Source organism: Balaenoptera physalus, assembly GCF_965194825.1.
Source record: "Balaenoptera physalus genome assembly, chromosome: 12".
In the NCBI taxonomy this organism is placed as follows: Eukaryota; Metazoa; Chordata; class Mammalia; order Artiodactyla; family Balaenopteridae; genus Balaenoptera; species Balaenoptera physalus.
The window spans coordinates 49516445-49540604 of record NC_138897.1 but is presented as its reverse complement, the minus strand read 5'-3'; the positions used below and the strand labels follow the sequence as shown (position 1 = coordinate 49540604).

The window sequence follows — 24160 nt, the reverse complement described above, 5'->3', positions numbered from 1 at the left end:
ACTTCTCTATTTCATTCTTACTTGACTTACTCCAGAATGGCTATTATTGCTTCAAGTCTCCCAAAACTGTATGTAACAAGGTGGCCAAAGATAACATTTTACTAAATCCAATGATCAGCCCTCAGTTCTCATCCTGTTTGACCTACCTGCAGCGTCTGACTCAATTGATCACCCCCTCCATCTTTTTGTCGCTTGCTTTGGAGGCTGCCATGCTCTCTTGCTTCTTCTGTGGCCCTCTCTGGTCACTCCCTCTTAGTTTCTTTTCTTATTCCTCCTTGTGTCCCTGAACTTTTAGTGGGTAGGGCCTCAGGGTCCAGTCCTTGCAGGCTTTCTCTTTTCTATTTTACACCTTGGTGGTCTCATCCAATCTCATGGTGTTAAATACTCTTTGCTGTTAACCCCAAATTTCTGCCTTTAACCTATACCTGCCCTCTAAACTTCCTATTCACAGATCTGTCATCTTCAATTTGATGTCTAAAGGAAAACTCAAGCTTAATTTGTCCAAACTGAACTCCTGCTCTCCCCGTCCCCATCCAAGCTTGGTTGTCCTTCAGTTTTTCCACTTTTAGCTAATAGCAACTCTACTGTGCTAGTTGCTCAGCCTCCAAACCTGGACTCATCCTTGATTACTCCGTTTCTCCCATATGCCATATCCAGTCCAAATTCTGTTGATTCTACCTTCAAAAGATGTCTAGGAATCCAACCTCTTGGTATCATCCCCATTGCTACTTTCCTGATCTAAGCTGTCATCAGCTCCCCTGTGGATTTTTGCAATAACCTTACAATCTGCATTTGCTGACCTTTCAGTCTGTTCCCAAGATAGCAGCCAGAATGATTTCCCTGTGACTTTTTTGATCTTGTTATTCCCCTGCTCAGAATCATCCAGTGGATGCTTATCACACACAGAGTAGAAGCCAAGTTTTTGGCAAAGTCCTACAAGCCCTCTCCCTACCACCACAAACACACACACAGAGACATCTGGCCATTACCCATTTGACTTCCCTGTAGATACTCTCTCTCTCACATACACACTCTAGCCACACTGTCATCCCTGTAGTTCTTTTAACATGTCAGGTATGCCTCCAACTCGGGGTCTTTCATTTGCTGTCCCCTCTGCCTGGAAATTTCTCCTCATAAAAATCCCCAAAGTTTTACTGCCTCACTTCCTTCAGATTATTATTCAAATATCACTTCCTTAGTAAGTCCTTGTGAAACTGCACCTGAGATGGGACTGGAACCCACAATCTTCCAACTGAAACCAAAAACTCGTCTCAGGACTTAATGAAGCTCAGGTTCTTTATGTCTCGGCACAGAAGGAATTCAGCGAGAGGCAAAGTGATAGGTAAGAAGTAGATTTATTAATATAGGATGCTTGTGAAGGATCCAAGTGGACAGGCAAGAGGGCTCTGCCCCAAGAATTAAGTGGGCTACATTTTTATAATCAAAGGAAAAGTGGGGAGGGAGAGAAGACCACCTTCCTCCTTTTCCTTTGTAAAGATGTTGCAGGAAAATATGGTGCAAGAGGATGGTTATGTCCCAGGTCTCGGGTGAGTTCCTGGGACGGGCCGCCAATGAGGGTCCTTGGCTTCACACAGGAAAGAATTCAAGAGTGAGCCATAGTAAAGTGAAAGCAGGTTTATTGAGAGAGACACACATTCCATAGACAGAATGTGGTCCGTTTCAGAAGGTGAGAGTGGCCCTGAATTATGGGGTGGCTAGTTTTTATGCGTTGGGTAATTTCATAGGCTAATAAGTGGGAGGATTATTCCAACTATTTTGGGGAAGAGGTGTGGATTTCCAGGAATCCCAGGCCCACTTTTTGGCCTCTTGTGGTTGACCTCGGAACTGTCATGGCACCTGTGAGTGTGTAGTTTAGCATATGGTAATGTGTTACAGTGAGCATATAATGTGGTTCAAGGTCTATTGGAAGTCGAATCTTCTGCCATCTTGGGCCTAATCTGTTCTGACTAGGATTTGTCGTATCCTCAAGGGCTATGTCATTCTTTTAAAGGTTGTGCCCTGCCCCCTTCCCTCCTGTCTCACTTCCCTGAAAATCCTATTGAAATTTGCTACCAATACTCCTTATTCCCTTTCCTAATCATGGTGGATTTGTATTGTCAACTTAGCTGAGCTGGAACTCTGTTTCTCAGGTTGTCTTCCCTACAGAGTTCCCAGGTCATACAGGCCAAAGAAACATTTTGTACAAGATTTGGAAGATGGAAGTGAAGGTACAGCCATATTGTTTTTACACTCAGAGGACTGATAAGGTGTACAAGGTGCTGCTGGTGTAGTCACATATGGTGTCGATTACCTGCTGCCTCCCCTGGCTGGCTCACCTGGCTGGCATGGAGCAGTGGCTGGACCCACAACTCCTATAGCTCTAACCGGATCCTCCTTTAGTTTCTGAGACTCTGAGATCAGAGGTGTGTTTAGCTCCATGATGAAGGGCACCAGCTTCCCCTGTAAGACCTCCCTAGCCCACCCTCCACATCATTGAAGTTGGAGGCTTAGAGATGATGAGAGAGCAATGAGAGTTCCAGTCTGTCCTCTTGGTTTCTAGCTCAGCCGCGCAGGTTCCATCTTCCTTCTATTACTTCACGTCCATCTCCCCTTCCTGGCTACCTCCCCTGCTGAGTTCAGGCACCAGCAGCAGACACAGAAGCAATAGCCCCATACAGACTGTTCAACAAGCCCCCGCACTGCACAAAGTCAAAATCTCCATAATAAATCTTTGTGTGTTTGTGTGTGTGTGAGAGAGAGAGAGAGAGAGAGTGTGTGTGTGTGAGTGTGTGTGTGTGTGTGTGTGTTATGCTGGGAAATGTTGAACCACTAACCTTCCGGAAAAAAAAAGAAAAAAAAGCCCTGATTCATAGCATTTGCCGATTTCCCTGGTAGAATATTCCTACCTTGGCAATTTTAAACTACTGATGTGATGTCAGTAAATGGAGAAGTGACGGGGAGATGCTAACAATTAGATCTCTCAGGCCAGTACTAACCAGCTCCTGCACACCACTGGGAGTATCCCCTAGTGGCCTTGCTTCTCTGACTGCACCCTGTTTAATTTTTTAAACTCTAAGCACCTTCTACCATGCTACAGATTTTAGTCATGTCTCCTATCTTGGGACGTAAACCCTACCGACGCAGGGATTTTTGTTTGTTTTTTTCCCTGCTATATCCCTGGCTCTCAGAACAGGTCCTGGCACTTAAAGCTGTTGCATATGTGTTTATTGATTGCCACATTTTTTTTTCTTTTTTTTTTTTTGGCCGCACAGCTCGGCATGCGGGATCTTAGTTCCCCAACCAGGGATCGAACCTGCGCCCCCTGCAGTGGAAGCGTGGAGTCTTAACCACTGGACTGCTAGGGAAGTCCCTACGTGTTTATTGAAGGAAGGAAGGAAGGAATGTAGTGTGGGAGGAGGCCTGGGGCAAGATGAGAATAGAACCCTGGATGTGGTGGAGGAAGAACCTGGGTAGGAACTTTGTCAAGGTGTCACCTGGTCTGGTTCAGTTCAGCAAATATTTGTTGAGTACCTCTTGTGTGCCAGGTATTTTGCTAGCTGCTGGGGCACATAAAAAGAATAAGTTGTGGTAGGGCAATAAGGAAAGGTAAAGGGGGTTTCCCTGAGAAGCCTCCTGGTTTCTCCTTTCTCTGGATGTTATATTCCCAAAGCACCTTGGTCATGTTCTGTTGTAGCCATGCGATGTTAGTAATTAGTCTCCAGTTTGCCATCCCTTTTGGCAGTGGAATCTCAGATGACAGGGCTGTGGCTCAAAATCTGAACCCTTGGTGCCCAGCCCAGTGCTTAGCACTTGTAGGTGTATAGTGTCTGTTTGATGAATAATTAAACTACAAGGAGATTTAAAAATATTTTAGACATCTCAGCTATTTGTCTCAGGCTTTCCTAAGAGTCATTTTCTCTTAGTGGTTTCCATGCAAACTTAACAGAAATTGGATTATTATAATAATTTTATCCTTCAGTTCTCCAAAATTTAAGCCTGTTTTGGGGATCAGAAATAAATATTAAGTAGTATTTTAGGTCCCATTTGGGATTAATAGAGAGTTGATTTGCAGCCCAAAGTTTTTATTGGGAAATGTCACTGTTTGTATAACTGATAACTGATCAGGCCACTTTTGTTTATTCATTTTCTTAAAAGGTGTTGTTTTACAGGATCTCTAATCCTGAAACTTCATACCCACCACTCACTAAATTCTGTCCTTCTGGTCTCGGAAAGATGTCATCTAACAAGAGATTTTCTCTCCCCGACCACTCATATAAATAATGCCCTCAGTCACTCTTGACCTCCTTGCCTTGAATTGTATGTCTTCAGAGTGCACATCACTCCCTCATGTGGTGTTCTAAGGTCACAGATCTGAGAGCTGTCTTCTCCCCCATGAGAACATAAGTTCCGTGAAGGCAGGACTTCATCTGTTCAGTTCACTGCATTATCCCCCACACTGAGAATAACACCGGCATAAAACAGGGCAGGAAATCTGTTGAGTGGATGGTTATGAGCCATTTAGAGCAATCAGTGGGTTTGTTCTTTTAAAAAAATTGATGCATAGGGAATTCCCCGGAAGTCCAGTGCTTAAGACTTGGTGCTTTCACTGCTGTCTGTGGGCCCAGGTTCGATCCCTGGTTGGGGAACTAAGATCCCACAAGCCCCGCGGCAGAGCCCAAAAAAAAAAGGGCTTCCCTGGTGGTTAAGAATCCGCCTGCCAATGCAGGGGACACGGGTTCGAGCCCTGGTCCGGGAAGATCCCACATGCTGCAGAGCAACTAAGCCCGTGTGCCACAACTACTGAGCTTGTGCTCTAGAGCCTGAGAGCCACAACTACTGAGCCGCGTGCCACAACTCCTGAAGCCCGCGTGCCTAGAGCCCGTGCTCCGCAACAAGAGAAGCCACCGCAATGAGAAGCTTGTGCACCGCAACGAAGAGTAACCCCTGCTCTCTGCAACTAGAGAAAGCCCACGCGCAGCAACGAAGACCCAATGCAGGCAAAAATAAATAAATAAATTTTAAAAAACCAACATAATTGGCATAGCATGTGATATTTTGTAAGATTAAGGTGTACAATGTGTTGATTTGATACATTTATATATTGTAATGTGATTAGCTAACACCTCTATTATGTTACATATTTCTTTTTTTGTGGTGGTGGGAATAATTATGATCCAGTCTCTTAGCAAGTTTGATATTTCTCTCTCTCTTTTTTTCTTTGGCCACACCGCATGGCATGCGGGATCCCCTACCAGGAATCAAACCTGAGCCCTCTGCATTGGGAGGGTGGAGTCTTACCCAGTGGACCACCAGGGAAGTCCCAAGTTTGATGTTTCTAATACAGTTTTGTTGTCTACAATCTCTATATCGTGTATTAGATCTCCAGGACTTATCTACTGGTTGCAAGAAGCACATTTTCTTTTTAGAAAGAGTCCAGAAACTGATAAAGGTGGGTCATGAGAGCTGATACTAGGACTGCGTGGTCCACAGCACCTGCCTCCACCTTTTCTATGCAGATGGAGAGATGGCTCCTCCACGGCTCCTCTGCCCCTTCCCTTCCAGCTCTTGCCAGGCCTTCCCCCATTACTCTTCTCTACCTCATCTTTCCTGGCTCTGGCTTTGCTGCCAACATGCCCAAGTCTCTTTCTGTCTCTCTTTGTTAGAACCTGTTAGAACCTCCCTTAAGTTACCATCCTACCTTTCTCCTTTTTCTCACCACCCAAACGTGAGGATTCTCAAACCTGAGGATCGTGTTGACAATGTCCATCTCTTGCTCATCTATTCCTCCCTTAGGCTTGTATCCCTAAACATTTCTGGAAACTTCTTTTTATGCAACTACATCCTAAATGGTCTCTCTTAATCTTCTTGAATCTATCCTCTAAGCAGCAGAGTAATCTACCTAAATGAAAACCCAGTCATGACAATTTCCTGCTTGAAAACTTCCTCGCCTTTCCATTGGCTTTAGGATCAAGTTCAAGCTTGCTTAGCATGGCATCCCAGGGCCGATGTGGCTGGTTACTGCCGGCTCTTCCCCACTCAGCTCTCACCATTCTTGATGGGCATTTGGCTTTCCATCTGGAACCTCTGTTTTATCCTTGCTTGCACCACATTCCTTTCTTTGTTGTGATTTCTTTGTTCTGGCTGCCTTCTGTCTAAAATGTTCCAGGTTCGGGAATTCCCTGGTGGTCCAGTGGTTGCGATTTGGTGCTTTCATTGCCGAGGGCCAGGGTTCCATCCCGGGTTGGGGAACTAAGATGCTGCAGGCCCCAGCAGCGTGGCCAAAAAAAAAAAAAAAAGTCCCTGCTTCTTCCCCACCCCCATCCAGCTAATTCCAGCTGATGCTTTCTTAGACCTTTATTTATTTTTTATCTTTTTATTTTTTAAAATTTATTTATTTATTTATTCATTCATTTATTTATTTATTTTTGGCTGCGTTGGGTCTTCATTGCTGCGCGCGGGCTTTCTCTAGTTGCGGCGAGCGGGGGCTACTCCTCATTGCGGTGCGCAGGCTTCTCACTGCGGTGGCTTCTCTTGTTGCGGAGCACGGGCTCTAGGCACACGGGCTTCAGCAGTTGTAGCTCGCAGGCTCTAGAGTGCAGGCTCAGTAGTTGTGGCGCACGGGCTTAGTTGCTCCACAGCATGTGGGATCTTCCCGGACCAGGGCTCGAACCCGTGTCCCCTGCATTGGCAGACGGATTCTTAACCACTGAGCCACGAGGGAAGCCCCTAGACCTTTATTTTTAAAAAAACAACCATGTTTCTAGTTGTCTTAACATCATTGATAACCCACCATTTGTCTACTGTTTTTAAATATCAGCTCTAGCATATAGCAGATACTTATATTTGGGTCTGGTTTGGGGCTTTATATTATTTTATTGATCAGTCCGTTCCTGTGTTGTTACTGCTTTTATTTTATTTTTTATATAATTTTTTTTTTTTTTTGGCTGCATTTTGTCTTTGTTGCTGGGCGGGGGCTTTCTCTACTTGTGGCGAGTGGGGGCTACTCTTCATTGCGGTGCACGGGCTTCTCATTGCGGTGGCTTCTCTTGTTGCAGAGCACAGGCTCTAGGTGCGCAGGCTTCAGGAGTTGTGGCACGCGGGCTCAGTAGTTGTGGAACACGGGCTTAGTTGCTCCGTGGCATGTGGGATCTTCCCGGCCAGGGCTCGAATCCGTGTCCCTTGCATTGGCAGGCAGATTCTTTTTTTTTTTTTTTTAACATCTTTATTGAAGTATAATTGCCTTACAATGGTGTGTTAGCTTCTGCTTTATAACAAAGTGAATCAGTTATACATATACAATATGTTCCCATTTCTCTTCCCTCTTGCATCTCCCTCCCTCCCACCCCCCCCATCCCACCCCTCTAGGTGGTCACAAAGCACCGAGTTAATCTCCCTGTGCTATGCGGCTGCTTCCCACTAGTTATCTATTTTACATTTGGTAGTGTATATATGTCCATGACACTCTCTTACCCTGTCACATCTCACCCTACCCCCTCCCCATATCCTCAAGTCCATTCTCTAGTAGGTCTGTGTCTTTATTCCCGTCTTGCCACTAGGTTCTTCATGGCCTTTTTTTTTTTTTTTTTTCCCTTAGATTCCGTATATATGTGTTAGCATACTGTATTTGTTTTTCTCTTTCTGACTTACTTCACTCTGTATGACAGACTCTAACTCCATCCACCTCATTACAAATACCTGATTTCATTTCTTTTTATGGCTGAGTAATATTCCATTGTATATATGTGCCACATCTTCTTTATCCATTCATCTGTCGATGGACATTTAGGTTGCTTCCATGTCCTGGCTATTGTAAATAGAGCTGCAATGAACATTTTGGTACATGACTCTTTTTGACCTATGGTTTTCTCAGGGTATATGCCCAGTATTGGGATTGCTGGGTCATATGGTAGTTCTATTTGTAGTTTTTTAAGGAACCTCCATACTGTTCTCCATAGTGGCTGTATCAATTTACATTCCCACCAACAGTGCAAGAGTGTTCCCTTTCCTCCACACCCTCTCCAGCATTTATTATTTCTAGATTTTTTGATGATGGCCATTCTGACCGGCGTGAGATGATATCTCATTGTAGTTTTGATTTGCATTTCTCTAATGATTAATGATGTTGAGCATTCTTTCATGTGTCTGTAGGCCATCTGTATATCTTCTTTGGAGAAATGTCTATTTAGGTCTTCGGCCCATTTTTGGATTGGGTTGTTCGTTTTTTTGTTATTGAGCTGCATGAGCTGCTTGTAAATCTTGGAGATTAATCCTTTGTCAGTTGCTTCATTTGCAAATATTTTCTCCCATTCTGATGGTTGTCTTTTGGTCTTGTTTATGGTTTCCTTTGCTGTGCAAAAGCTTTTAAGTTTCATTAGGTCCCATTTGTTTATTTGTGTTCTTATTTCCATTTCTCTGGGAGCTGGGTCAAAAAGAATCTTGCTGTGATGTATGTCATAGAGTGTTCTGCCTATGTTTTCCTCTAAGAGTTTGATAGTGTCTGCCCTTACACTTAGGTCTTTAATCCATTTTGAGTTTATTTTTGTGCATGGTGTCAGGGAGTGTTCTAATTTCATACTTTTACATGTACCTGTCCAATTTTCCCAGCACCACTTATTGAAGAGGCTGTCTTTTCTCCACTGTATATGCTTGCCTCCTTTATCAAAGATAAGGTGACCATATGTGTGTGGGTTTATCTCTGGGCTTTCTATCCTGTTCCATTGATCTATATTTCTGTTTTTGTGCCAGTACCAAACTGTCTTGATTACTGAAGCTTTGTAATATAGCCTGAAGTCAGGGAGCCTGATTCCCCCAGCTCCATTTTTCGTTCTCAAGATTGCTTTGGCTATTCGGGGTCTTTTGTGTTTCCATACAAATTGTGAAATTTTTTGTTCTAGTTCTGTGAAAAATGGGCAGGCAGATTCTTAACCACTGCGCCACCAGGGAAGCCGTTACTGCTTTTACTGTTATAAATTTCCAATGACTTTTAATATCTACTAACAGGGAAGACAAGTGTCTCCACCTTCTTCCTACATAAACACTTTCACCCGCCCCTTCTCTAAATTCTTTTCAAAATTTTCTTGACTATTTTCAGATGTTTATTTTTCTAGGTGAGCTCTGGAATGATTTTTTTCAAGTTTATCCCTCTTCAAAAGAAAGAATTTGGATTGAAATTGTATAATTATAAAGAATTTTAGAAAGTATTACTTTGTTACTATAAGGTCAGAAGGAAGAAAGTAGAGGAACCAGCAATTGTTCAACTGTAATTTTCATGGTCCCCACTCACCATTAATTTATTCTACGCTTTGGTTTTTGGTATGGTACAATTGTTGATAAAATGACTTATTGTCAGGAAAAATTGTCCAAGACTAGGAAATTGGCTAAAGAGATTATTGGGCTATCTTTCAGTGGAGTGCTTTGTACTGCCAAGAGAACACTGTCTCCTACTGACTACGGCAAAATTGAAGTTGCAGAACACTGTTAGTCATGCAAATGATCTTTGGCAACACAAATGCAAATGCTCTAGTCCAGTAGAGGTACAATTGACTTTTTACCTATAGAAAGATAACCTCAGTATGACATTTCATTTTCCTATATAATGTTAATCAGTTTTGTAACAATTAGCACATTTATTTCAGCATTCCTGATTGCCTAAATATGACTGTCCTTTAAATTCTTCTTGAAACTGGTTCTTACATCTCATTGATTTTTAAAAATTAATTAAATAAAAGCTTTGACAGATGTACACTTGATATTTGCATGAGAGTCATAATTCTACCTTTTTGAAAACTATACTTTACCAGTATTGTGCCTTATCACACTATGTAGGAAATGTGATTAAAGCAAAATTCCTTTGCCTACAATCTATACAAGTAATACATGCATATAAAGTAATTCAACTGTACAGAGCCAGCAGGCTTAGAGATCTTTAACCCTGGAAAGATCATGGTCCCCAACACCTTACTTTCAAATAAAAACAGCAGTAATGTTAAAGAAAACTTTCAGACAATTTAGTCATGAGCAGATGTCAAAGTTTTATGACATTCTTTTAGGCAAGGGAAAGGCCTTACGGAGGTTAATTTAAAGATTTAGTCTCAGTAGGGATTTTTTTAATATATAAAAATGTTGACAAGTATCTTTTTTTTTTTTAATTATTTTTCTTTTAAATAATTAATTAATTAATTATTTTATTTTTGGCTGCATTGGGTCTTCGTTTCTGCGCGAGGGCTTTCTTTAGTTGCGGCGAGCGGGGGCCACTCCTCATCGCGGTGCGCGGGCCTCTCACTGTCGTGGCCTCCCCCGTTGCGGAGCACAGGCTCCAGACGCGCAGGCTCAGTAATTGTGGCTCACGGGCCTAGTTGCTCCGCAGCATGTGGGATCTTCCCAGACCAGGGCTCGAACCCGTGTCCCCTGCATTGGCAGGCAGATTCTCAACCACTGCGCCACCAGGGAAGCCCCGACAAGTATCTTTTTTATTGAAGTATAATTGACCTACAAGACTATGTTAGTTCCAGGTATACAATATAGTGACTCAATATTTCTATATATGACAAAATGATCACCATAACAAGACAGTTACCATCTGTCACTATACAAAGTTATTACAATATTATTGACTATATTCCCCACACTGTACATTTCATCCCCATGATTCATTTATTATGTAGCTGGAGTTTTATACCTCTTATCTCCCTCACATATTTCATACGTTCCTCCACACTCCTCCCCTCTGACAAACACCTGATTATTCTCAGTATCTTTGAGTCTGTTGCTGTTTTATGTTTGCTCATTTGTTTTGTTTTTTAGATTTCACATATAAGTGAAACCATACAGTATTTGTCTTTATCTGTATATTCACTCTGTATGTAAGTATGTTCACTTAGCATAATAGTCTCTAGGTCCATCCATGTTGTTGCTGAGTAATATTTTTTATGGCTGAGTAATATTCCATTTTTTACGGCTGAGTAATATTCCATTGTAAATATAGAAACCACATCTTCTTTATCAATTCCTCTACTGATGGACACTTAGGCTGCTTCCATATCTTGGCTACTGTAGACTGTGCTGCAGTGAACATAGGGGGTGCATATATCTTTTTGAATTAGTGTTTCTGTTTTCTTCAGAAAAATACCCAAAAGTGTAATTGCTGATCATGTGGTAGTTCTATTTTTAGTTTTTTAAGGAACCTCTATACTGTTTTCCATAGTGGCTGCACCAATTTACATTTCCACCAATAGTGTACATGGGTTCCTTTTTCTCCCCATCCTTGCCAACACTTGTTATTTCTCGTCTTTTTGACAGTTGCCATTCTGAAAAGTGTGAGGTGATATCTCATTGTGGTTTTGATTTGTGTTTCCCTGATGATTAGTGATGTTGAGCACCTTTTTCATGTGCCTGTTGGCCATCAGTAGGTCTTCTGCCCATTTTTCAATCAGGTTGTTTGTTTTGATGTTAAGTTGTATAAGTTCTTTGTATATTTTGGATATTAACCTCTTATCAGATATATCATTTGCAAATATATTCTCCCATTCATTAGGCTACCTTTTCACTTCACTGATAATTCCTTTTGCTGTGCAAAGCTTTTTAGTTCAATGTAGTCCTATTTGTTTATTTTTGCTTTTGTGTCCCTTGTCTGAGGAGACATATCCAAAAAAATATTGGTAAGACCAATGTCAAAGAGTGTACTGCCTATGTTTCTTTCTAGAAGTTTTATAGCTTTAGGTCTTACATTTAAATCTTTAATCCATTTTGAGCTTATTTTTGTATACGGTGTGAGGAAGTAGTCCAGTTTGATTCTTTTGCATGTAGTTGTCCAGTTTTCTCAACACCATTTATTGAAGAGTCTGTCTTTTCCCCATTGTATATTCTTGCTTCCTTTGTCATAGATTGACAATATATGTGTGGGTTCATTTCTGGGCTCTCTATTCTGTTCCATTGATCTATATGTCTGTTTGTGTGCCAGTACCATACTGTTTTGATTACTGTAGCTTTGTAGTATAGTTTGAAATCCGGGATGATAGTACCTTCAGCTTTGTTCTTTCTCAAGTTTGCTTTGGCTATTTGGGAACTTTTGTGTTTTCATATAAATTTTAGAATTATTTGTTCTAGTTCTGTGAAAAATGCCATTGGTATTTTGACAGGGATTGCTTTGAATCTGTATATTGCCTTGGGTAGTATGGCCATTTTTACAATATTAATCCTTCCAATTTGTGGTATGGTGTATTTTTGCATTTGTTTGTGTCATCTTCAGTTTCTTTTATCACCGTCTTACAGTTTTCCAAGAACAGATCTTCTACCGCCTTGGTTAGATTTATTCCTAAGTATTTTATTCTTTCTGATGCAGTTATAAATGGGATTGTTTTCTTAATTTCTTTTTCTGATAGTTCGTTATTAGTGCATAGAAACACAACAGATTTCAGAATATTAATTTTATATCCTGCAACTTTACTGAATTCATTTATTTGTTCTAATGATTTTTTGGTAGCATCTTTAGGATTTTCTATATATAGTATGATGTCATCTGCAAACAGTGACAATTTTACTTCTTTCCAATTTAGATTTCTTTTATTTATTTTTCTTGTCTGATTTTCATGGCTGTGACTTCCAATACTATGTTGAATAAAAGTGGTGAGAGTGGGCATCCTTGTCTTGTTCTTGATCAAAGAGGAAAAGCGTTTAGCTTTTCACCATTGATTATGATGTTAGCTGTAGGCTTGCCATATATGGCCTTTATTATATTGAGAAATGTTTCCTTTATACCCACTTTGTTAAGAATATTTTTTTTATCATAAATGGACGTTGAATTTTGTCAAAAGCTTTTTCTGCATCTATTGAGATGGTCATATGATTTTTGTTCTTCAGTTTGTTAATGTGGTGTATCACATTGATTGTTTTGCAGATTTGACCATGGTGTATGATCCAATGTGTTGTTGCATTTGGTTTTGGTATATTTTATTGAGGATTTTTGCATCATGTTCATCAGTGATATTGAACTTTAATTTTCCTTTTTTGTGATGTCTTTCATTTTGATATCAGGGTCATTGCTGACCTTGTAGAATAAGTTCAGAAGCTTTCATTCCTCTTCAAGTTTTTGGAATAATTTGAGAAGGTTAGATCTTAACTCTTCTGTAAATATTTGGTAGAATTCACCCTTGAAGCCATCTGGTCCTGGACTTTTGTTTCTTGAGAGTTTTTTATTACTAATTTGATTTCATTAATGGCAGTTTGTTTCATATTTTCTATTTCTTCCTGTTTCTGTCTTAGGAGACTGTACATTTCTAGGAATTTATTCATTTCTTCTAGGTTGTCTATTCTATTGGTGTATAATTGCTGGTAGTAATCTCTTATGACCCTTTGTATTTCTGTACTGTCAGTTGTAACCTCTCTTTCATTTCTGATTTCATTTTTTGGGGTCTTCTTTCTTACTTTCTTTCTTTTCTTTTTTTTCTAGTTTCTATTTCATTTGTTTCCATTCTGATCTTTATTATTTCTTTCCTTCGAACTTTAGGTTTTGTTTGTTCTTCTTTTCCTAGTTCCTTTGGGTGTAAGGTTAAATGGTCTATTCGGGATTTTTCTTGTTTCCTGAGGTAGGATTGTATTGCTATAAACTTCCTCTTAGAACTGCTTTTGCTGTATCCCATAGATTTTGGTTCATTGTCTTTTCGTTTTCATTTGTCTCCACATATCTTTAAAAATTTTTTTAAATTATTATTATTTTTTATTTATTTTTGGCTGCACTGGGTCTTTGCTGCTGCACACGGGCTTTCACTAGTTGCAGAGAGCGGGGTCTACTCTTCATTGCAGTGCATGGGCTTCTCATTGTGGTGGCTTCTCTTGTTGGGGAGCACGGGCTCAGTAGTTGTGGCTCGTGGGCTCTAGGGCACAGGCTCAGTTTTTGTGGTGCATGGGCTTAGTTGCTCTGTGGCATGTGGGATCTTCCCAGACCAGACATTGAACCTGTGTCCCTTGCATTGGCAGGCAGATTCTTAACCACTGTGCCACCAGGGAAGTCCCAGTGTCCAGGTACTTTTTAATTTCCTCTTTGATTTTTCCAGTGACTCATTAGTTGTTTAGTATCATATTGTTTAGCCTCCACATGTTTGTGTATTTTGCAGTTTGTTTCTTGTTAATTTCTAGCCTCATACTGCTGTGGTCAGGAAAGATACTTGATATGATTTCAATCCTCTTAAATTATTGAGACTTGTTTTGTGGCCTAGTATGTGATCTATCCTGGAGAATGTTCCATGTGCAATTGAAAAGAATGTGTATTCTGCTTGGGTGGGATGTTAGCTGGACTTTCCTCTGCCCAGATCTGTGAACCTCTAAGGGAGGGCACCTGGTCTTCTGTGAGTTGGAATTCTACTGTGTCATTTTTCTTGGCTTTTCCTCTCTCCACCAGAAATGCTGTGTCTGGTTTCCTCAGAGACCTCCAGATAAGCCCACCTTTGTCACTGAAGGATTGTTAAGACTGGGACTCAGAAGGTTCAGTGCCAGGGGCAGAGGGGTGAAGCTGAAAGCGAGGGCTGAGAGAGGGTGATGAGAGGATGGAGAAGCTGGTGAGAGGAAGGTGAAAAGGATGCCATGGTTGGGAATCTTCCCAGGGCATAAAGTCTGAACCTCATGGGAGTCAAGAGGACAAGTTACAACTTCAGGCTGGTGCAGTTTTTTTGTTTTTTTTTAAAACATCTTTATTGTAGTATAATTGCTTTACAATGGTGTGTTAGTTTCTGCTTTATAACAAAGTGAATCAGCTATACATATACATATATCCCCATATCTCCTCCCTCTTGCGTCTCCCTCCCACCCTCCCTATCCCACCCCTCTAGGTGGTCACAAAGCACTGAGCTGATCTCCCTGTGCTAGGCGGCTGCTTCCCACTAGCTATCTATTTTACATTTGGTAGTGTATATATGTCCATGCTACTCTCTCACTTCATCCCAGCTTACCCTTCCCTCTCCCCATGTGCTCAAGTCCATTCTTGACGTCTGTGTCTTTATTCCTGTCCTGCCCCTAGGTTCTTCATAAACTTTTTTTTTTTTGGATTCCATATATATGTGTTAGCAAACAGTATTTGTTTTTCTCTTTCTGACTTACTTCACTCTGTATGACAGACTCTAGGTCCAACCACCTCACTACAAATAACTCAATTTCGTTCCATTTTATGGCTGAGTAATATTCCATTGTATATATGCGCCACATCTTCTTTATCCATTCATCTATCGATGGACACGTAGGTTGCTTCCATGTCCTGGCTATTGTAAATAGAGCTGCAGTGAACATTGTAGTACATGACACTCTTTGAATTATGGTTTTCTCAGGGTATATGCCCAGTCGTGGGATTGCTGGGTTGTATGGTCCAGTGCAGTTTTCAGACTTTTGAAGCCCTGTGTCTGCTCTCTTAATTGGGACCTCACTTCACGTCTCTTCAAATATACTAAAATGTACTAAAAATACTAACATACCACATTATGCAAATATAATTTTTCCCCATAAAATAATGGGTGTAATTCTGCTTTTGAAAATATTTGTTTGTAACTTTTAATTTTTTATTGCCTTTTTAGAAAAAAATTTTATTTTATATTGGATTATAGCTGATTTACAACATTGTGTTGGTTTCAGGTGTACAGCAAAGTGATTCAGTTATACATATACATATATCTATTCTTTTTCAAATTCTTTTCCAATTTAGGTTATTACAGAATATGGAGCAGAGTTCCCTGTGCTATACGGTAGGTCCTTGTTGGTTATCTATTTTAAATATAGTGTAGTGTGTATGTCAATCCCAAACTCCCAGTTTATCCCTCCCCCTCACCTTTCCCCTTTGGTAACCATAAGTTTGTTTTCTAAGTCTGTGAGTCTATTTCTGTTTTATAAATAAGTTCGTTTGTATCACTTTTTAAAGATTCCACATATAAGTGATATCATATGATATTTGTCTTTCTCTGTCTGACTCAGTTTACTTAGTATGATAATCTCCAGGTCCATCCATGTTGCTGCAAATGGCATTATTTCATTCTTTTTAATGGCTGAGTAGTATTCCATTGTGTATATGTACCACATCTTCTTTATCCATTCATCTGTCAATGGACATTTAGGTTGCTTCCATGTCTTGGCTACTGTAAACAGTGCTGTAATGAACATTGGGGTGCATGTATCCTTTTGAACCATGTTTTTCTCTGGGTATATGCCCAGGAGTGGGATTGCTGGATTATAAAGTAGCTCTATTTTTAGTTTTTTAAGGAACCTCCATACTGTTCTCCATAGTGGCTGTACCAATTTACATTCTTACCAACAGTGTAGGAGGGGTCCCTTTTCTCCACACCCTCTCCCATTTATAGTTTGTAGACTTTTTTTCTTTAACATCTTTATTGGAGTATAATTGCTTTACAGTGGTGTGTTAGTTTCTGCTTTATAACAAAGTGACTCAGCTATACATATACATATATCCCCATATCTCCTCCCTCTTGCATCTCCCTTCCACCCTCCCTATCCCACCCCTCTAGGTGGTCACAAAGCACCGAGCTGATCTCCCTGTGCTATGTGACTGCTTCCCACTAGCTATCTATTTTACATTTGGTAGACTTTTTGATGATGACCATTCTGACCAGTGTGAGGTGATATCTCATTGTAGTTTTGATTTGCATTTCTCTAATAATTAGTGATGTTGAGCATCTTTTCATGTGTCTCTTGGCCATCTGTATGTCTCCTTTGGAGCAGAATAAAGTTTTAAATGCACAAATAAAATACATAGAATTACAAAGGAAACCAATTATATTAAAATACAGTTAGCAAAACAAATACGTTTGTGACATAGTAATACATGTGTCTACTAATGTATTAAATGACAAGATCTAGCTGTGGGCCAAATAACTACCATAATTCAAATCAGCAATGAGTATAAAGAATATTTTGAGATATCAACATACTGTGATCTGATATGAAAATATTTGTTATTTTTATTGATGACAAAATCACAGGTACCACTAGGGTTTGTTGCCTATTTTTGCGATGGAGGGAAAAGATACATTTTAAATAGAGGTGAATGATATTAAGATGTAATTATAATATTTCCTCTATTTAATTCACAGAACCCCTGAATTCTATCCATGGCTATGGATCTCAAGTTAAGCTCAACGGAGGTTGAAGGATGCCCCATGATCATGAATTGTTATGTGGGAGGATTACAGACACCAAATAACTCTCAAACCTGAGAGATTCTGAGGCTGTCTCTGATCTCAAAGCTCCCAGAAGAATTACCCCTAACTCTCCTGATACCACATCAGTTAGACAGAAAGTAAGTGCCCTGGAGTATTTGAGATGTTCACAGTGATTTCCAATGTCCAGATCAAGGCCAGAGCTATGACTCTGAATTGTGCTCTGCATTCTCTGGGCAAATGACCCCACACAGCTCTCCTGAAGCACCCTTCCTTAGAAGATTTTAATTTCTTCCAAAATGTATTTCATCTTTAGCTCTCAAGTTCACATTTCACACCAAACCACCACTAACCCAGTTTCCCATCCGTCCATCCAACCGCCCATCCAAACATTTAACCATACATTTAGTAAGGATACCATGATGTAAAGGTATGACTGTGAACTTATCTCTCTTTCCCTTGTTCATAAACTCATACTGGAAAATATCTACATTAGTGCAAAAGATAACCTATGATAGAGTCATCCTCAGAAGTTTCTAGGGTAGTTAAAGCTATTCAAGTCACTTCACTATGCAGGACCAGTTTTAGGGCCAGTTTGTGAGATATGCTGGTTATTCTTTTTTTTTTTTTTTTTTTTAATATTTATTTACTTATTTTGGCTGCACCAGGTCTTAGTTGCACGGCACGTGGGATCTTTAGCTGCGGCATGTGGGATCTAGTTCCCCGACCAGGGATCGAACCCGGGACCCCTGCATTGGGAGCCCTCTGCCTTACCCACTGGACCACCAGGGAAGTCCCTGGTTTTTCTTGTCTCATAGTCCTCAGCCCTGAAATGTCTACTGCTGGTAGTAAATTCCTTAAGCTCACATGTAAGATGACACATTACCATGGTAATTCATTATCTCTCTTTTTCCTCTCTCAGATGAAGATGGAACAGTAGCCTGTATGTCCTGTCTGCTTTGTCTGAAAACAATGATGACTTCATCTGTGAGGTGAGGTGTCATTCTTTTGTGTCCCAGGCCCAGACATAACTCTTCAGAACTCTCATCCGGGGAGCCAGCTCCATGGAAACAGTGACCAGCGGCTTAAATTATGACACTTTCAGCAAATGTTGTTCTTTCCCTTTTATTCTTACCCAAACCTGCAATGAATCACATCTCACCTCCTCCATGAACATCTTCTCCTTCTGGCCACACAAAGTCAGCAACTTGAGGGCCCAGAACCCATAGCAGCACCTGTCAAAGCAAAGGCCTCAGTCATAGAACAGCTGAACATTATTTATCTATAGCTGAAGTTTCCCATGATGTATGTATGAGTATCAGCTGCTGCTGCTTCCCACCACCATGGTGGGGACCTGAAAATCTGGTACTCATGGCACTCTCACTGTGACTCTCCTCCCCATCTGAGGGCATAGTTTGTACTTCAGAATGGTGGGGCTCCCCCTCTCCTTCTTAGCCCACCTGGCACTTTGGTGACCAGTAAACCCTGTCAAAACCAGGCTTTCTGTAGTCTTCTCCACTCGGATTGCCCCAAGAGCCCATCTCTCCTTTGAAACTGGCTTCCTAAATCCAGCCATAGATTATAAGCAGGTATTTTACTGCTTGACCCTGGCACTTGGTGTATACCTTCTTTTATAACACTCATCAGATTGAATCTTACGTGATTTAAATGCCCCTGTAAACTATTTAAGAGCAGGGTTCATGTCATTTGTTTCTATATCCCCATCACCTAGCACAGTGTCTGGCTGTGGCTCTCTGTAAATATTTTGGAATGAATGCATGAATATGTTAAGTAAAGAATAGTGTAGTTTTCCATATTTTCCTTTGTTCATGAACTCCCTTTTACACACATCTCTGGTTCATACCCTAGTTTGGTCTATATTCTAGGCACTAACTTTATACATATAATTTTTAAAATATACTAATCATGCCCATTTATTTTATTATTTCTATTTTACACGTAAGAAAGTTGAGACTCAGAGAGTTTCTTTCCCATGCTCAGGTAGCTAATAAGTAGCTGAAGTTCTTAGCTAAGGATTTAAACCCCAGTCTTTTTGAGTCTCATGCTATCTTTCCCCTCACTATAAGGCAACGGTTCTCAAAGTGTGGTCCACAGGCCCCTGAGTGTCCCTGAGACCCTTTTAGGGCTCCACAGGTCAAACTATTTTCATAAAATACTGACATTTTGGCCTTTTTTTTTTTTTTTTGGCTGTGTTGACAGTGCACCTTGACGCAAAGGCACTGGCACAGTAGTCATTGTATTCTTTACTGCCAGGCACTTGCGGTAAAATCAACAACAGAACAGTCTACCTTTAAAATGTCCTGATGAAGCTATAAAAAGTAATTTTGTTAAATCTAGACCTTTGAGTGCACATCTTTTTAACATTATGTGTGACAAAGTGGAAAGTTCACACAGAGCACTTTTGCTACATTCCAAAATACGATCTTTGCCTTGAGGAAAATTATTGGTGTGATTGCTTGAGATGTGAGCTGAACTAGTTGTTTTTTTCCTGGAACACCATATTTACTTAAAGAACAGCTGACAGACAAAACTATGGTTATTAGGTATTTGACAGAAATTTTTTGGCAAATGAATGGAATGAGCCTAAAATGTCCAGGAAACCAACTAGCAGTATTTATTGTCAATGATAAAAATGGAGCTTTCAAGAGAAAGTTAGAATTGTGGAAAACTTGTATCTGCCATCACGAATTTGACAGTTTCCCAAATACTTATAAACATTTCTGATGAGATTGATGGTGATGTTAACAAAGAGACTTATCTAATAATGTACAATTAAATGTGTTAACGTTTGGAAGATCTAGATTTTCTAAAAGATGAATGATGTTACAATGCATAAGTAGAGGATCCATTCAAAATGCAAGATGGACCAATGGATTTTAATATAACAGAGTACGAAAAGTTCATTGATGTGGTTTAAGAAACTACAGCTTGTCAAGTTTGGGTGTAGTATTTGAGAAGATCCGCCACAATTATCCCAAAAAAGCTATTGAAACACTCCTTCCTTTCTCAACTGACACTTCTGTTTGAGGCCAAATTTTCTTCATATACCTTAATCATAACAATACGTTGCAAGGAATTGAACACAGAAGTGCATCTGAGAATCCAACTGTCTTCTATTAAGCCAGACATTAAGAGATTTGCAGAAACAGAAAACGATGCCACTCTTCTCACTAATTTATATTTGTGCTTTTAATATGTACTTATTTTTCATTAAAGTATATTATTTATGTTAACAGACACTAGGTTTTAAATTGTTATTTTAAAATGAATTACATTCAGTTAAAATTTTTTCTCAGTTTTAATTTTTTTTTTTTTCCTTTTGGTCACGCCGTGTGGCTTATGATTTTAATTCCCTGATCAGGGGTTGAACCAGGGCCCTCAGCAGTGACAGCCCGGATTCCTATCCACTGGACCACTGGAGAATTCCCTCAGTTTTAGTTTTTAATAAGGTCAATATTGATAGGTAGCTCAGAACAATAAAATTTCTTTGGGGGTCCTCAATCATCTTTCAGAATGAAAATGAGTTTCAAAAGAAAAAGTTAGGGGACAGCTGCAGAGGAATGCCCACGTGTCAAGAAGGACCAGGGGCCAGACACCCTGGCTGAGTGCTTCAGAGATCCCTTCCATTCACAGTCGACGACAATGAAGTGAATCATACACTCAAGCTTTTCTTCCTCAGTAATTTTTGTGGTTAAAGTGACCCAGGCTTAATGTTATTGCGAGTTAAAAGCTGGAGTCCAGAAAATGGAAGGAAGAAAGAAGACTAGTCTCTCAAATTTCCTTTGCTTCTGCCCAGCAAGATTTCTCCTGCCAGAAGCAGCAAAGGCTTAAGCAGTGCCACTGACACCAGACACTTGAACAATCCAACGTAGCAGAGTCAAGTTCATCCCCCAGTGCACCAGTCTGGTCTTGCACACTGTGTGGGACCTTGTTTACCTCATGCTCTCTTTCTGTTGTTGCACAGCAGGTAGTGTCATTTACGTATTCTTTGTAAAGTAGTTGTCATTTCAGCACACATCTGGGTGGCTTACCTCTGCAGGACACTGTAAAACAAAATGAAACAAAAAAGCCGACGCAGGGGAAAACAGGCTGGATGACGCACGTTGTGTTGGGCACATGGAACGTGCCACCTGCTAGTTGTTAAACCAGATTAGTGGCACTTTAGTGATTGTATCTCAGGGCCTATAACAGTGTCATCTTAGCTGACCCAAATAGCCAATGACCCATGCTCTCAACTTACATGTTTTTGAGGAAAAGCACTTATGTGATTGCTTGAGATGTGAACTGATTTAGCTGCTTTTCTCATTCCATGAAAAAACACCATATTTACTTAAAGAGCAACTGACAAACTATGGTTATTGGGTATTTGGCTGAAATTTTCTTGAGAATGAATGGAGTGAGCTTACACTGAATACATTCATATTGATGAGTGCCTTTTGAACTGTGTTAGTGTCGGGCATACACAACCCCACTCTCGGGAAGTACTCTTATGTCATTTTGCACGTAAGTCTGATTTGGCTCAACCAAACCATGAAGCGTTGATGTGTACACAGGAAACCCGTAACAATCGATCACAACAAAGCCTTACATTTCTTCCCAGTGGGAAATGTTAGTTCTTATTGGACAAAAACACTCAGGACAAAAACATGTGGTTTTGTTGGCCTCTGTGCCCATAAAAAAATGCTATGCGCCTAGTGGCATTGGGATAGGCTTACAGAAATTAGAGCATTTTCTAGATACTGATTTTCCATAGTTTATTCCCATTTCTCCCAGCAAATGTTTACCAAGCACCTATTAAGTGCCAAGTACTGGAGTTACAAATTTCAATGAGACTGATTTCAGTCAGTTACTTGGGAGAGGAAGATTTGTAAATAATAACTATACTTTTGGGTAATGAGTGCCATACATAAGTGCAACCAAAGCATGAAGAAGGAATGATTCATCCCTTCTTCCAGGTGTTTGCAGGCCTGAGCTACAGGAGAAGTAAACTGGACTGGAGTTTGAGGGCATTAAAACTCTTGGGCAATCTCATGAAGTAGATGAACGGCTATCAGTGGATGCCCGCTCTGGACCTGTTGGAGCTTGGGGTGAATTCTTAATGGCACCAGGCCAGCTGAACTAGATTAGGGTTGCAGAACTTTCGGAGCCACCTGTTGATCCTTTTGTAGTGATGGCAGGACGCTGTTTATCTCATCGTGCTGCGGCGATTTCCCTCACTCTGTTTCTTTGTGGGCTGCCTCTTAGCAGAAGAGCTTCTTCTATGAAACCAGTGCAGAGATTTGAAGAAGGATCATTCTGTGTAGGAATAGAATTGTTCCTCACTCCCTCAGCCAGCTGGCTTCTTGACGTCTCAAAGGTTACTCCCAGTCCTTTGATCAAAGATGTGACTGTATTGTCATTCGTGGTCCTTGTGCACTATGATACATAACATCTTTGTCTTCAGCCAGGGGTGTAGCTGACAATCAAGCCACTTGTATTAAGTGGCAACAGTAGTCACCTCTAGCATGACCAGTAGCCATCCCATAAACAGGTGATCATGAAGAGTCTGGCCATAAAAGAAGAGCAGCAAAAAGGTAACCATCACAGGATGGTTCGTTTCCTGTGTCAACCTGGCTAGGCCACAGTGTCCAGATATTTGGTCAAACACAAGCCTAAATGTCCCTGTGAAAGTATTTTTAGATGATATTAACATTTAAATCAGTAGCCTTTGAGTAGCAGATTACTCTCCGTACTGTGGGTGAGCCTCATCTAATCAGTTGAAGGGTTGAAGAGACAAAAGACAGAGGTCCCCAGAAGAAGAGGAGATCCTGCCAGCAGACTGCCTTTGAACACAAGCTGCAGCATCAGCTTTTCTCTGGGTCTCCAACCTGCCGGCCCACTCTGCAGAGTTTGGACTGGCAAGCCTCCACAATGACGTGAGCCAATTCCTTAAAATAAATTTCTTTCTCTATCTATATATACATCCTATCGGTTCTGTTTCCCTGGAGAACGCTGACTAATACAGTAACTTACCACAATTTTGAAAAATGGGGTAAGAGACGGTAATGTGGGGAGGGGCTTAGAAGATCTGTGTGAAGAACATGATTTAGTCTGTTCAGCGCCAGGGGGTGCAGATGTCTTAGGAGCTCTTCTGCCCTTCACTTGGCTGGACCCCTATTGAATTTGTGTCCCCCTAGCTGCCCAGGGACTTCTCTAGTCACCACACCCCCCCATTCTTTTCCTTTTTCCTAGATCCATTTAATTAAATTTAAATTTATGTACCTCCCCAGTATGTTATAGAAGTGCTTATAAGATTTCATTAAAAAGTTAGCATTGGGAAATTAATGAAATAACTTACAAAACTTTTTTTTCATCCAGTTTTATTGCGAAATAATTGACATACAGCACTGTGTAAGCTTAAGGTGATTTGCCTACATACATAATGATTTGAGTTACATACACTGTGAAATAATTATCACAGTGTATGGTAAACACCCATCATCTCATGGAGATACAAAATTAAAGAAGCAGAAAAAAATAGTTTTCCTTGTGATGAGAACTCTTAGGGTTTACTCTCCTAACTTTCATATAGAACTCATAGCAACGTTCATTATATTTACCATGTTGTACATTACATCCCTAGTACTTATTTATTTATTATTATTATTTTTAATAAATTTATTTATTTATTTAATTTTTGGCTGCATTGGGTCGGTCTTCATTTTTGTGCGTGGGCTTTCTCTAGTTGCAGCTAGCAGGCTTCTCATTGCAGTAGCTTCTCTTGTTGCGGAGCATGGGCTCTAGGCGTGCGGGCTTCAGTAGTTGTGGCACACGGGCTCAGTAGTTGTGGCACATGGGTTCGGTAGTTGTGGTTCACAGGCTCAGTAGTTGTGGTGCATGGACTTAGTTGCTCCACGGCATGTGGTATCTTCCCGGACCAGGGCTCAAACCTGTGTCCCCTGCATTGGCAGGCAGATTCTTAATCACTGTGCCACCAGGGAAGCCCCCTA

At 40.6% G+C, this 24160-nt stretch overlaps 1 protein-coding gene across 1 annotated transcript in view; it reads left to right on the top strand.

The window, feature by feature from the left end:
* Positions 1-24160, top strand: part of MEP1B (meprin A subunit beta) — an 88094-nt gene that overhangs the window by 31771 nt on the left and 32163 nt on the right. Inside the window, exons 3-4 of the mRNA XM_082416087.1 lie at positions 13975-18142; positions 22127-22258. Coding sequence (XP_082272213.1) covers positions 22211-22258 — 48 coding nt within the window. The 5' untranslated portion in view covers positions 13975-18142; positions 22127-22210. The remainder of the gene's footprint in view (positions 1-13974; positions 18143-22126; positions 22259-24160) is intronic.